General features: G+C 39.5%; 1 protein-coding gene across 1 annotated transcript; it reads right to left on the bottom strand.

Annotated features, from left to right (window-relative positions):
- Positions 1 to 12349: 12349 nt before the first annotated feature.
- LOC135499997 (uncharacterized) lies at positions 12350 to 13417 on the bottom strand. Its single transcript, XM_064791098.1, has 3 exons — positions 13102 to 13417; positions 12813 to 12987; positions 12350 to 12719 (listed from the first exon to the last, which is right to left on the bottom strand). The coding sequence occupies exons 1-3, from the start codon at positions 13376 to 13378 to the stop codon at positions 12374 to 12376; spliced, it is 798 nt and encodes a 265-aa protein (XP_064647168.1). The 5' UTR covers positions 13379 to 13417; the 3' UTR covers positions 12350 to 12373.
- Between the last annotated feature and the right edge of the window lie 220 nt (positions 13418 to 13637).

Raw genomic sequence — 13637 nt, forward strand, 5'->3', positions numbered from 1 at the left:
TGAAAAAATTTTATAGGGAAGTTTTTCACTCATTGCATATCCATAAAGATTATTAGCATCGATGTAGTTAATGTAACTTGTAGATTTATTTTCATCATAATTGAATTATTGAATTTTGAATCAAAATCTTGTTTACTTGGAAGTTCAGTTGTTTGTAATTTTTCAAAACAACTCATGAATTCATAAGGATAAACTCTTTTTCTAGTTAAAAGAGTAAATTGTTGATTTTTGAATTTTGTTTTGAGATTTTTTTTCTCAGAATCTGGTAGATTTTTTGCTAATTTATCCAGAGGAGATTGCATTAATCGAAATGAATCTAAAAACCTCATTTCAATCTGACTTTCACCTACTGGTAAGAATTTACTAAAGGAAATATAATTTTCAGAATTGTTTGCAATTACATTCAGTTTTCCTTTTAAATTTTTTATAAAAAGATGTGCGTCATAACCTGAAAGATTGTGAAAATAGATTGGAATACATTTTGGAGATTGAAATTGTAGGTTACACTCAGTATGTGCTGCTCCTCTGTATTTTCCAGTGAAATGATTATGATCTCTCACTTTATAATTGTTATCTGTAAAAATGTCATTACAGAGATAACAATTTTGTGCTGATGACTGTTTTTCCTGTTCTTCTTCAGTCACAGACTCCATAGATTGAGGATTTAGTAAATATTTTCCTGCAAGTGCATAACATATTTCATTAATTTTATTCACAAAATGTTCTGCAATATCTCAATCTTCTGACTGTTGAATATGTGTGAATATTTTATTCTTTTTTGGAATATTATGTTGATTATATTGAATTAATAATGAATAACTGTTTGGAATATGTTGTTGTGTTTGAACAGTTTTTCCACCTAATTTTTGATCAATTGGTTTCAAGTAAGTTTCAAAATCAGCTGTAATAATGATTGGATGTTTTTGCATCGCTTCTAATTTTTGAAATTTTAAACTGTTCTTTCTATCTGTTGGTAACGTAATCTTGCAAATCTCATGCTTCTTACAATTTGTGAGATGATCTTTATATCTCTCTTCACGAAGTTCACTTGTGGCAGCTGAAATTACCTTCATACATTTAAAGCATATTTTGACTTTACCATCATGTTTAGTCTTTTGTGTTGAAACTAATCTTGAGAAATTTTTAATCCATGCGTAGTGATAATTTATATTATCCTTAATCTCTTCATTTTTTTCATCTTCAATTACATCTTCCTCTGATTTGTAGTAAAGTAAATTAATATACTGATATTCTTCTAAAATTTTATCTGAAATTCTTCTTGGACAAATATCATAGGAGATCTTTTTATTTTCTTCCTTTTTTACGAAAGTAAAAACATTGATCCCCAAATTTTCATTTTTCTTTTCAAAAATTTTTATGTCATCAATCTTCACTGGAAATTCTAATCCTTCAAACATAGTGTCAAATTCAGGTTTATTGTAATTTGAAATTCTTTCTGTATTTTTTGGGATATTTAGTAATGCCGCTTCGATTGAATATCTTAAACACTTCTGGTCAATGTTTTGTATATCGATTACTGCTAATTTCTTTTGAATAATTTCTGAAAGTGGAATATATGAACTTCCTGAGAATGGTAGGTAATTGACAGTATGAATATCAATTTTTGTAATTTCTAAAAAAATCCATCCTGAGCCTTTCTGAACCAAGTTTTTCAATTCTAAAAGCATAGTGTCAATTAATGAGTTATAATTAACCTCTTCACCTACACCTAGAATATGTACTGATCTTAACTGAAATACTTGTACTTCACTCTTCCTTTTCATTGAAACATGTAAAACAATATTAACTTTTAATCCTACTTTGTTTTCTTGATTAATTTTTTCTTGTAAAACTTGTTTGATTTTTTCAAGATAATTTTTTATTCCAATTTTAGGTAACCCTTGCATTCGGAAATGATTAACATAACCTTTGCATGCAGAATCGATTTTTTCGAACTCTTTAAACTCAATATGTTTTTCAATTAGATCTGCTATAAATGATTTTTTCATGTCATTTTTCACATTGATCCCTAGATCTTTCGCTTGTGTAATCAAATCAGATTTTAAAATTCTTCGAATAGGCTCCTTTGTTAAAAGTTCTTTTAATTTTTCAATTGAAAGATTCTGGACATTTCTTTGCCCTTTTTCCTTGACTTGTTGTAACAAAGGTTTTCTGATTGAAATTTTTTGTCTAACAGGTATTGGTTTTATATCTATATTTTCTCCATGTAATTTTTCTTCTAAAATTGTGTCAAGCTCAGTACTGGGCATCTTTCTAATATTTTTAATTCCTACTCGCTGAGCCAACACTCTTTTCTCAATTTGTGAAAGTTTTGAAACTGACTTGTCAATTTTTACCTCTTGTTCAATATTAGGAATTTGACTCAACTTTTCAATTAATTTTTCTCTTGAAAGACTTCCATAGTGAGAAATGTTGTTCCTGAATGCTAGAACTTTCAGCTTATCAGAAGATAATGTCTTCGTTAAGTTATTCATTTATTTATATAAAACATATTTTAGTTAGATCAAATTTTTTTAGGTGATTCCCCTATTTTTAGTTTCAGTTTCGATCTTAAATGATTAGAGTATAACCATTTAAAGTAGATAACCCAACGAAAACATTTAACCTAAGTGAAATTTAGAAACAAGTGTAAACACCAATTGGTCGAGAACACAAGTTTCTGGGATCACAACTTCCCATGATAGTTATATAACTATCATGAGTTTTTGATGCAAATCAATCACTCTCAGATTCAGATTCTTCTAGCGGGTCATAATCACAAGCATTATTAAAATCAAGGAATTCTGATGCTAATGAAACGTTTTGATAATATAATTCATAATCAATATTTTTCCATATTTTCTTCTTTAGATATTGGCCTTAAGTTTCGGAAATTCCAACATAACATAAGTTCTTCATCATCACAATGATTGAAATGTGACTTTGGTAAAATATGATATATTTCCCAATAAGATCCATGATTCTCCCATGTCATATTTTCATCGAATTGGTATGAAATCCATTGATATAAAACTTCTAAAGAACAGTCCAAGTATTGTTCTAATATTGATTTCTTTTGTTTTCGTTTTAAACAGGTACTTAATTGACTTGATAAAGTGGTAGATTTTCTATAAGATTCATCATTTAACTTTTTATCTTTTTTATATTTGTTATAACATAATTTACATTGATGTGTTCTTCCACATTTACATCTTGTATTCTTTAGAAAATCACCTAATAATTTTTCTTCAGAACATTCAATACAATCTCTTACTAAGTATTCCATTTTACTAATATATAAAAATCTATTAGATCAAATTTTTAAACTTTTTGATTTTTGTACAATATTTATACTAAATCAAAATTGTAAAATTTCGATTCATTTTTTAAAATTTTTACACCTGTAGATCTTATGAAAGTATGTTTTTCATTAATTTTCTTGTTTATGACAGAAGTAGCCCAAACTGTATATTCATTATTTTCTGAATCACTTAATGTTAACAACATGGATTCTCCAATTTTTGTACAAATTGTTCTAAAGTCTAGAATTTTAAACCAGATATTAATTTGTAATTCATTGAATTTAATGAAATTTGTAGACTTTGAAATTCTTGATACTAGCTCTTCATTTGTTGGAAACATTTATTATGTATAAAAAAGTATTAAATCAACTTTTTCAACTTTTCAACTTTTCTGTCTCACATGACATTTTGATAACTTTTGACAACTTTGAACTTTTTGTTCATTTGTAATTTATTCACGTTTTGTGATTTATTAATGTTTGTTCATTTGAACACTTTTGACAACTTTGATAACTTTTGACAACTTGTTCACTTTTGTTCATTTGTAATTTATTCACGTTTTGTGACGTTTTGACAACTTTGAACAATTTTCAAGGAGTATTTGATTCTTGAGTCAGGCTGTTGGGGGAGAGGATTCTTGAGTCAATGGTATCATAGTAGGATTCTTGAGTCAATTGTATCATAGTAGGATTCTATGGTCAGAGTTGTTATGTGAATGAGTTGACTGAAGTATCCTATGTGATTGAGCTGACTGAAGGTTGACTGTGTTTGATTTTGACTGGGGATGACTTGTGAGTTCAAACTGTAACTTTTATACTACTATCCCTGGTGCTAAGACCATGATACCTAGTGGGGATAGTCCGCCGGACTATGGGCCCTAGTGCACGATGACCCCCAGACTATGGTCCCTAGGACTTATAGTCTCTGGACTATACCTCCAGGGGACTATGACCACTTCTATACCGGGAAAGCCAAAAAAGATATTGAGGTCGTTGGGGAAGTGAGGGAGGAGATAATGTTTTGGCGGTTCTTGGATGACCATACAAACTGGGCGAATTGGAGGGGGGAACGTCATGTTGATTTTCAGTTCTCGATGGATGCGAGTGGGTACGCTTGGGGAGCTGCTTTTTCGGACGGGCAGATGATTCATGACATGTGGCAGCACGGTGAGGATAGGCCCATCCATCTTAAGGAGGCTGAGGCCTTGCTAAAGAGCCTCCAGACGATTCCGGAGTTGATCCTGGACAGGAGAGTAGACGTGGCAGTGGATAATCAAGCCGTGGTAAAATCATGGTAAAATCAGGGGGCGAGAGATACTGACCTGGTGAGATTGCTGAAATCCATATTTCAGTTTGTTGCGCGATGTAATTGCAATTTGAAGCTTTTCTATGTGCCATCTGGTGATAACCGGCAGACGCACCGTTCCGTAAATTGTCCCTAAGTGATGCCAAGCTGTCAGAAGCGGCGTGGTCAAAACTGGAAGATTCATTCGGGACACATACTATGGATATGATGGCTTTAGATTCGAATGCAATGAGAGATGGGAATGGACGGGCACTTCCACACTTCACCCCATGTCCCCTGCCAAACTTAGCTGGGGTGAATGTGTTCACCAAAACCTTGTCTGATTCAGAGAATTATTATTGTTTTCCGCCATTTTGCTTAGTGGGAGCGGTTCTGAGTTTTCTATTACAGGAGAACCCAAGGCCACTTTGGTGATACCAAAGTTGTCGCCTCTACTTCCCTGGTGGCCGGTTGTGATGGCATCGGCTAACGTTACCAAAAACGAATATGATGTAGTTGATCTTCCGTCAAAACAAGGGTATGTGCGCTCGCCCCTGAGGTGTCCCCTGGTGGTTGCTAGGCTTGTGTTGGAGTAGAGTAAAAGTAACATAACCTTGGGGAGCAGTGGCTCTTAGCTGACGAGATACTCTAGATTCACTTCTCTAAGGTCAGGGGCAAATATGCATGTCTTGCCCCTATTATTGTCTTTCTACAGGGATACATTTCCGTGGAGTACTAGGCTTAGTGCCGATGCTTATGAACCAATCGGACGATTATGTCGTGACCAATTTATTGTACATTCCTGTAGATAATACGGTGTAAGGTGTGATTACCAAATAATCGACTGACCTTGGAAAAGTGAATCTAAAGTAGGTACGGTAACACGGCCTTGAGCCAGACACTCAGGGACAAAATGTAAAGTAGCATAATTCGGAAGTGATTCGGAGGTCAAATTTCTGACCTTCATATCACAAATAGAATTCAGGGCATAGGGAAGGAATTTTGGCATGCCTGAAGCCAAGCATTATCGATCAATGAATAAATAGATTTAAAAATTCTCTATTAGGAATGTCTGGCTCAGGACCGAGTTTACAGTAACTGAGGGACCAGAGTCACGTTGTGTGGCTTGGCTGAAAGCGGCATTTGGTGGTATAATGTGTGCCATTAGGTTGCGGTCGCTGTAGCTGGTTGTGAGGGCTGGGTGGACGGAAAATTTAATGTTTTTTTTTTTTTTCTCTCTTTCTAATTTGGCTATTTAGAGACCTGGTGACGCGAAAAGTCAGGCATCGGTGGACATCTACGGTTTGAGAAGTCGTGTGGATTTTTTGATGGATAGTTTCGGTTCATCGAAGTATCAGACAAAAAAGTCCAAGGTTCAGAAGAGTTTGGAGATATTCCTGAAGCATCTGGGTAAGGACGTAGTTACCTGTTCCCCATATGACATTTGCTTATACTAGGCGTGGGCCGATGAGGAAGGAAAGACGGCGATTCATGTCACTCAATGTACGGCTATTGGCAGCAAGTCGCCGACTTGTAATTGTCAGAGAAGACTCGCTCACGGTACGGTAAAATCGAGAATATCTCAGCTGAAGGCTATTTTTGTACAGTTAGGAAGACCAGACAGGTGGTCGTCTGGCGGTAAGGGAAATCCGGTCATCTCGGATCAAGTTTCGACTTATTTAAAGCAGATCCGGGAGGAGCAAAGTAAAGGCCATGTCATGGTAGCACAGGCAAAACCATTGTTCATGTCAAAATTAATCTTAATTTCTATGTATATGGACAGGCAGTTGGCCCGCCAGGAGGTCAACCTAGCCTCGAGATTTATTCTTGCTAGGGACCAGGCTTTATTCAAGTTTATGTTTTTCGGCGGGGATAGAGCACACGATGCTGGGATAATGTTAACCCAGGAAATACGGGAGCTACCGGGAGGTTCGGGTTACGTGATTAAGCATACGTGGGGAAAAACCCACCGCGTGGATAATCCGAATATACAGTAAAATCACCTGTTATTGGTGGTGCTCAGATTTGTAGTAGGCCCCAATATTGAAGGTATTTTAGGCCCGGAATGGGGTATTATGTCGTTATGTTTGATAACATTGTGTGGTCAGTGAAGCAAACACAAAAAGGCTGTGCTGGTGTTGATTACATGATGGAAATTTTTCTTTGATGCTCTTATTTGGCCTAGTAATCTTAGGGTTCAATTTCGTGTGGCCGAAGTATAGGCCAAGGGACTTCATGTTGGCATTGACCCTTTCAGTTTGCAGGGTGCTTTCAAACTGACAATGCGTCTGCACATACACTACCTTCTCTTGACCTCTCTCCTGATCTTCTGTGCAGGAGGGATGGACCCAGAAAACGATGAGAATGAGCCACAGGGACGTTTACCAAGACGGCATAACATCTACTCTGTTGCAGCCAGGCTTGGGCATGTCCTAGATTGTGAAGCTGCTATTGAACATGGTCATGTACGTGATGTTGCAGAGTATGCCAGGCGTTATCGCCTTGCGGAGACAAGTCTTAGACGATGGATTACTAATAGATACACGTTGATGGAACAGGCGGAAACTCATGGTGAATGAAGGCGGATTCTAGACCAAGGACGGGGTTTGTGGCCTGAAGTTGAACAACGAGTTCATGAGGATTTCCTGGATTACCGCCGTCGTGCTCTTCCTGTGTCTTGTACCGATTTACTGCAGGATTCTGAACGGCAGTTTCAACTTTGGTAGAATGAACTTGCCCCACATCAGCGTGATGAACTTAGCTTTAAAAGGCCTGAGCTATCTCACTTTAGAGCATCTGCAGGTTGGGTGCACAATTTTATGCAAAGAAAGCACATTTCAATCCGTCGAAAGACCAAGGACACTACTTGCTTACCAGCTAATGCAACTGAGCGTGTGCGTTTGTTTCAGCAAAATGTGAGGGATACTGTAGCTCAAAACCAAGTTAATGCTTTGTACAACATGAACGAAACGTTCGTGCAGTTGGACTTTCCGCCATTATACACTGCAGCGACCCATGGGGAAAGGAACATTAATGTTAGATCGTCACTCGGAAACCCTAAACTTGGATGTACTGTTGCTCTTACAATAGGCAGTAATGGCGAGAAAATGCCAGCACATGTTGTCTTCAGATGGCCGGGCTTCATCAGGCAGATTAGGGGTCTTCAAAATATTCCTGACAATGTGCAGGTGACGTCATCACGGACTGGGTGGGAGAATAGGGACACACTACAGCATTGGCTGAATAAAGTCATTTTACCTTTCCTCGGTGATATCCAACCAACTGAAAGGCTTTTGCTGCTGGATCGATTCCGGCCCCATATGGCTGATGATTTCTGCACACCCATTGTGGAGGCAGGTGTGGTAATAGATAACATCCCAGCTGGTTGCACGTCGCTATCCCAACCACTGGACCTTACTATTATGCGTTCATTTAAGACGAATATGAGACGACATTGGAAGGAATGGAAACAACAGAATACCCTGGCTGATGGTGCCTGTGGTCGAATAAACTTACATACTGTTTTGGGCATGATAAGTCGTGCATGGAATGATCTCCTTCCAGCAACAGCAGCAAAGGCCTTTCAGGTGGCTGGATTAACACCAGATGAAAATGGTCAATTCCGTAACATTGCTGACCTTCAGAATCCTCCACCACCAGTTGAAGATGAGGATGAGGATGGTCTAGAGTTCCAGGACTATGAATCAGATGGTGAATTAGAATAAATGTACGCTGTTTTGTATTACTGAAAATCACGAGGTTCTGAAGGGTAATTTGGTCATTTGACACTGATAACGAAGCTAAAATGCAGTCTGAATACCCACTTAAACGTTATTGTAACTTTTAGTAATACAAGGTGGCCCAGAAAAAGTGTCCAAACCTAAATTTTTACATGGATGGGATGAAGCCCAGAAGAGCATCCACAGATCATAACCTATTGTTTCTAAATGTACACTTCAAATTCCTTACGAAATCACAAAAGGTACAGTCTATTACAACCTGCTAAGTCTTCTTCCGACCCATTTGAAAATCTGGGTCGGGACACTTTTTCTGGGCCACCCTGTAGAAAAATCCTTCTGTGCAGCCAGCAAGATTATGAATCCTAATGCTGTTCAAATAAGTACAAGTTTATTGTTAGTGGAAATAAAACTTCCTCTTGTCAATTCAGCCTCACTCTGCGTGCACTGTGATCACATTTCAGTACCAACTACACTCCACTGCCTTTCTTCACAATCACAGTTCAGCAGTTCCAAAGAAGTGGCCCAATGCTGACACATAATCGGCTATTACCCACCCCATCCTGGGCCTCAAATTCCTTCGACACCAGGGCCTACTAACCAATAACAGGTGATTTTACTGTATTTACTATATTTACTTGCAAGGAGCCCATGGTTTGCCCGATCTTGGGATTGAAGAGGTACCTCCAGGTAGCCACCTCTATGAATGTCAACTTAAAGCAGGGGTTTCTGTTTAGACCAATGTCCGGCCAACGGGTGCTTGATCGTTCTCTTTCCTACGAGGCAACTTATCAGAGACTTAAGCATTATTTGCGTATTTTGGGAATAGATGAGGGCGAAACCCCTCATAGCATGAGGAGTGGGTGTGCTATCTCAATTGGTTTGCTGTCTGTACAGACGGACACCTCGCCTCGTAGTTTGGAAGCCATGATGCAACACATTGGTTGGACAGGCGAGTATTCGGCAAAACATTATGCCAGAAGTGGTAAGCTAGACCAAGCAGCGAATATGGCATCAATCATGGCGAGAACTAGTGTATAGGATTGGAAAAAAAGTTGAGGAGGGCTATATTGAGGAGTCTGAACTTCATGGACCGTCCCTGAGTAGGACTATATCCTAAGCGGTGTGACGTCAGAGGACATGGGATTGCCCGATTCCCTCAGCTGGTTTTGGAAATGGACGAGGTGGAAGGGCATAAGTCGGGGGCGGCGTTGTTTCGGATTACATGTTAATTTGCATAAACTGGCTAGTGGGGGTCAGAGTGGTGGTCTCTCTTTTGTTTTTAACCCGCCCACCCACCCAAGAGGCAGCTGCTTTGGGGCGTACATCATGTGGATGTCTCGAGCCGAGCAAGTTATTCCCATTCCTTAAAGGCATCGAGCATGCATATGATGGTACGCCGCTTTGGATACTTTGGGTCCCGTCCATACCTTTAGGCCTACCCTAGCTATGGTAGGCCATATAGTACTCATACTGACCATGGTGACAATCTTCTAGTCTAATCCATGCCTGCTTTGGCATCTGATAACTGGAGGCAACTTGTGAAAGGATGTCCAGTAGTTTCAGTTGTTCACATTCAAAGTCGTCATGCTTGGGTGAACATAACCACTTTCGTTACTGGTAATCATTGCTTTTCATTGCAGGAATTTGAGGTCTAGTGGACATGCAGCAGGATTCAGTAGATGCGATTATAAGGAGCTTGCCACAGGGGCGAAACTTTTTCTCAGACGTACCGGTTCTCGCAAGACAGATTCTACAGACTACTCAGTCGAACGCGTGCTAAGTAGGAGGGGCACGTTCCCTGTAAGTGTTCTAATCACACAATCTCACTAGCTGGTGTGTGAAGCTAGAGCCCAGAGCTGATGGTGTCGATGCCCATGGAAAAGCTTCTAAAATACCTGAGGTTGAGCTACATGCCCCAACGACAAGGACATGCCTTTGAAACATCATGGACACATCCATGTCAAAATTTGCACCTCAAATTATAGTCATGAATGGGTTTTAATTTTCCAGGTGCACAAGAAAGATGTGTCTGAAGACATTTGAGCTGAGCACAATTGACATTGTAAGCTCGTGCACTTTCAAAGGACAGGGCCTTTACAAGGCCTGGCCTTCAAGGGCCTGTAAATGATACTATTAGTACATGTAGTAACTTTCATTTTGCCTTTTGTAAATGTCATCATGAATATAATGTGTGTCATTTCTTTTAGAACGAAAAGTTTCTGATACAGTGGACCGACTATAGTATATTTGAGGCAACATGGGAGCCCAGACAAAATCTGAATGAGTTGGCTTTAGAGTAAGTAAACCTCTTTTTTCAATTTCAAGAATATTTTGCCTTATAAAATTATGAGGGCATATTTTGCCTGTGGTATTTGCGCCTGACGAGTCATTCTTTTTTTCAGGTCATATTTTCAACCAGAGGTGACCAACGCTGAGCTCCAATCTTGTGCAACATCAATGCAGTTTTGGATGCAAAAGAAATTGGCAGCCAAGTCGAGAAGTCCCATAATAATCAAGTGCAGACACGAATTTGTCATGGGATTATTTCTTCAGAACGTAAATCCTGAATCCAAGCCTTATCAAGCTGTTCGCCATTGTTCTTAGTCTTGATTAATATTATTACACATTATAAGCAGTGAGTCCAGGTGTCCGAGTCACGCGGTTCCAAGTCGGGGGATTGCGGCGACAGCAGTATTCGTCTTCCGTAATCCAGGGCCCATATTCATAAACGTACTTAAGTCAAAGTATGATACCTATCTACCTACTTAAGTCAAGTATCATGCTCAAGTGGAATTCAATATGCTACTTACCCAAAGCATGATACTCAATTTCCTACTTATATATAAGACACCTCATGGGGTGTCCTAAGTCAAAGTATATTGGTTGTGTAGAGTTAACTTCGTTCATTTGTGGACGAGACATTGACGAGGATGGCAGTATTTATGCTCGCAGCGCAAGACGAAATGGCAAGGCGGCATGCAATGCGTCGGGAGAGGGTCTTTAGAGATCGAGTTCACCCATTGGAAGTTTATAATGACTTGGAATTATACCAACGGTACAGATTGGATCGGCAGACTATTTTGGAGTTGGTAGATGCAATCGGTGAGGAACTTGATCCGACAACACTGCGGAACCATGCTCTCCCAAGGGAACTTAAAGTGCTTGCAGCTCTTCGGTTCTACGCATCGGGGTCTTTTCAGCAAGTTACTGGCGATACTATTCACGTCTCACAGCCTACCCTGTGTCGGGTTATCTCTCAGGTAACTCATGCCTTGCTTCCTCTTCTACCTCGAGTTATCAAATTCCCAAGTGCTCAAGACATTCCGACCGTTGTGCTAGAGTTTCATCAAATTGCAAACTTTCCAGGTGTTATGGGGGTCATCGACGGGACTCATGCTTGGATTTTAGGGCCATCACAACACGAATGGCGATACGTCAACCGGAAAAACTATTACTCAATTAATACCCAAGTTGTCATGGACGCTCGATGTCGATTCATCAATGTTGTTGCCAGGTGGCCGGGAAGCACCCACGACTCAGTTATCCTCAGAGAAAGTGGAGTTTCAACATTTTTTGAGCATCGAGATGGCGATGAAGTGCTTTTAGGCGACAGTGGTTACCCGGTGAGGCCATGGTTGATGACCCCCTTCCTTAACCCGAACACTGCTCAGCAACGCCTATACAATCGCGCTCATAAAGCGACGAGATGCTTAGTTGAAAGAGGGATTGGGCAGTGGAAGAGACGCTTCCATTGCCTGCATGGGCAGCTGCGATATTCACCAAAGAAATCATGTGAGATAATTACGGCATGTGCAATTCTACACAATATTGCCATCAACCGAGGTTTGCCTGATTTTCATGAGGAGCCGATAGAATATCGTCCACAACCATATAATGATGTAGACAATGTCGTAGTCTTACCGGACAGGCACAATGGGGCTGCCCGAAGAAATCAACTAGTCAACCAACACTTCTGATAGGCGTAAGTACAAACAAATTAAAACATGAGATATATGCTTCATGGATGCCATTTAAGACAAGTTTTATTCAAAGAGTTGTCAGAGAGTAGTCACATGGTTCTTCATCGGTTGTATACTGATTGTCAACAGATAGTTTTTGCTTCTTGAGTTGAAGAACTTCCATTTCCAAAGTAAGCTTAGCTTTTTCTAGTTGAAGTTTTTGTATCTCCAATGTCGCTCTTGACCTTTCAGCGCACAACAACTCTTTCTGCATCGTGATGATATCATCATTAGTGGCCTTTCGCTTCTTTGTTTCAGCTACACCAGTATCCTCATCTGACAACGCAGGGCAAGGATTGGGTATTGCTGCAGCGGCTGATGGTTTTCTCGTTGAGAGGATAGCAGTGTAAGATGGGGTCTTCCTGGTAGGCGTACTGCAACAAAAACATTTTTGATAGTATCGGCGTATCACTAGCAAAACTATATTTTGCTTGCACGTGGTTATGCTATAATAAGCGTGAACTTACCCAGGCTTGCTGCTTTGAATTCGTGATGGCATGCTTCGCGGAACATCTTGTGTTTTCTTCGCCTGTGAACTATCAATGCCACCTTCAATACCATGAACAGTTGGGTCGTCTTCACCGATAATCGATGCTACTTTCTGCGAGACCAAGGACGGCTCAACTGGTGGTGGACCTCCTCCTGTCAGTGAAAAAAAGAATTTTTGATAGCTGTGTTGTCGAATGTAAAGGCTAACGAATAGCAATATCGAACATGCCAAAGAGGAATTAAAATTGAAATTGAAATCGCACTTGCCTGTTTTCGCCAATTCTTTCTTGTAATCCCTGTACTCATCTTTCATTTTGGAGCATAAGTTCTGCCACTTCTTGAGGAAGTCGGCATCGGAACGGATGACGGATGGATTTCTACGATTCATGGCTTTGGTAATCCTAATCCAAGCGTCATGTTTCTTTTTCGTCGATAAGATGGCGCTAAATTTACCTGTTATGACAGCAAATTCTTTTTCATATTCTTCACAAAGACGAAACTTTTCCGTCTCTGAGAAATTCGGCTTCCTCTTACTCTTGTCCATATCGAAGTGAATGCAGGCGCATCCGTAGGCCCTCGTCTAGGCCTATACAATTTACACGACCAATTAAGTTATGCATTTATGATTGTATAATCCAATAACTTAGCTTAAAATATCCCGTAACGTCCTCATGGCACACGGCCAAACCACAGAAACCAACAAAATAATCAATGAAATGTGATTACTGGCCTGGTTAAAATTCCTTAGGCATGATGCCTACATATGGGGATCATACTCAGCCAGGTATGATACTTAAGGTCAT

Source organism: Lineus longissimus, chromosome 15, assembly GCF_910592395.1.
Source record: "Lineus longissimus chromosome 15, tnLinLong1.2, whole genome shotgun sequence".
Taxonomy (NCBI): domain Eukaryota; kingdom Metazoa; phylum Nemertea; class Pilidiophora; order Heteronemertea; family Lineidae; genus Lineus; species Lineus longissimus.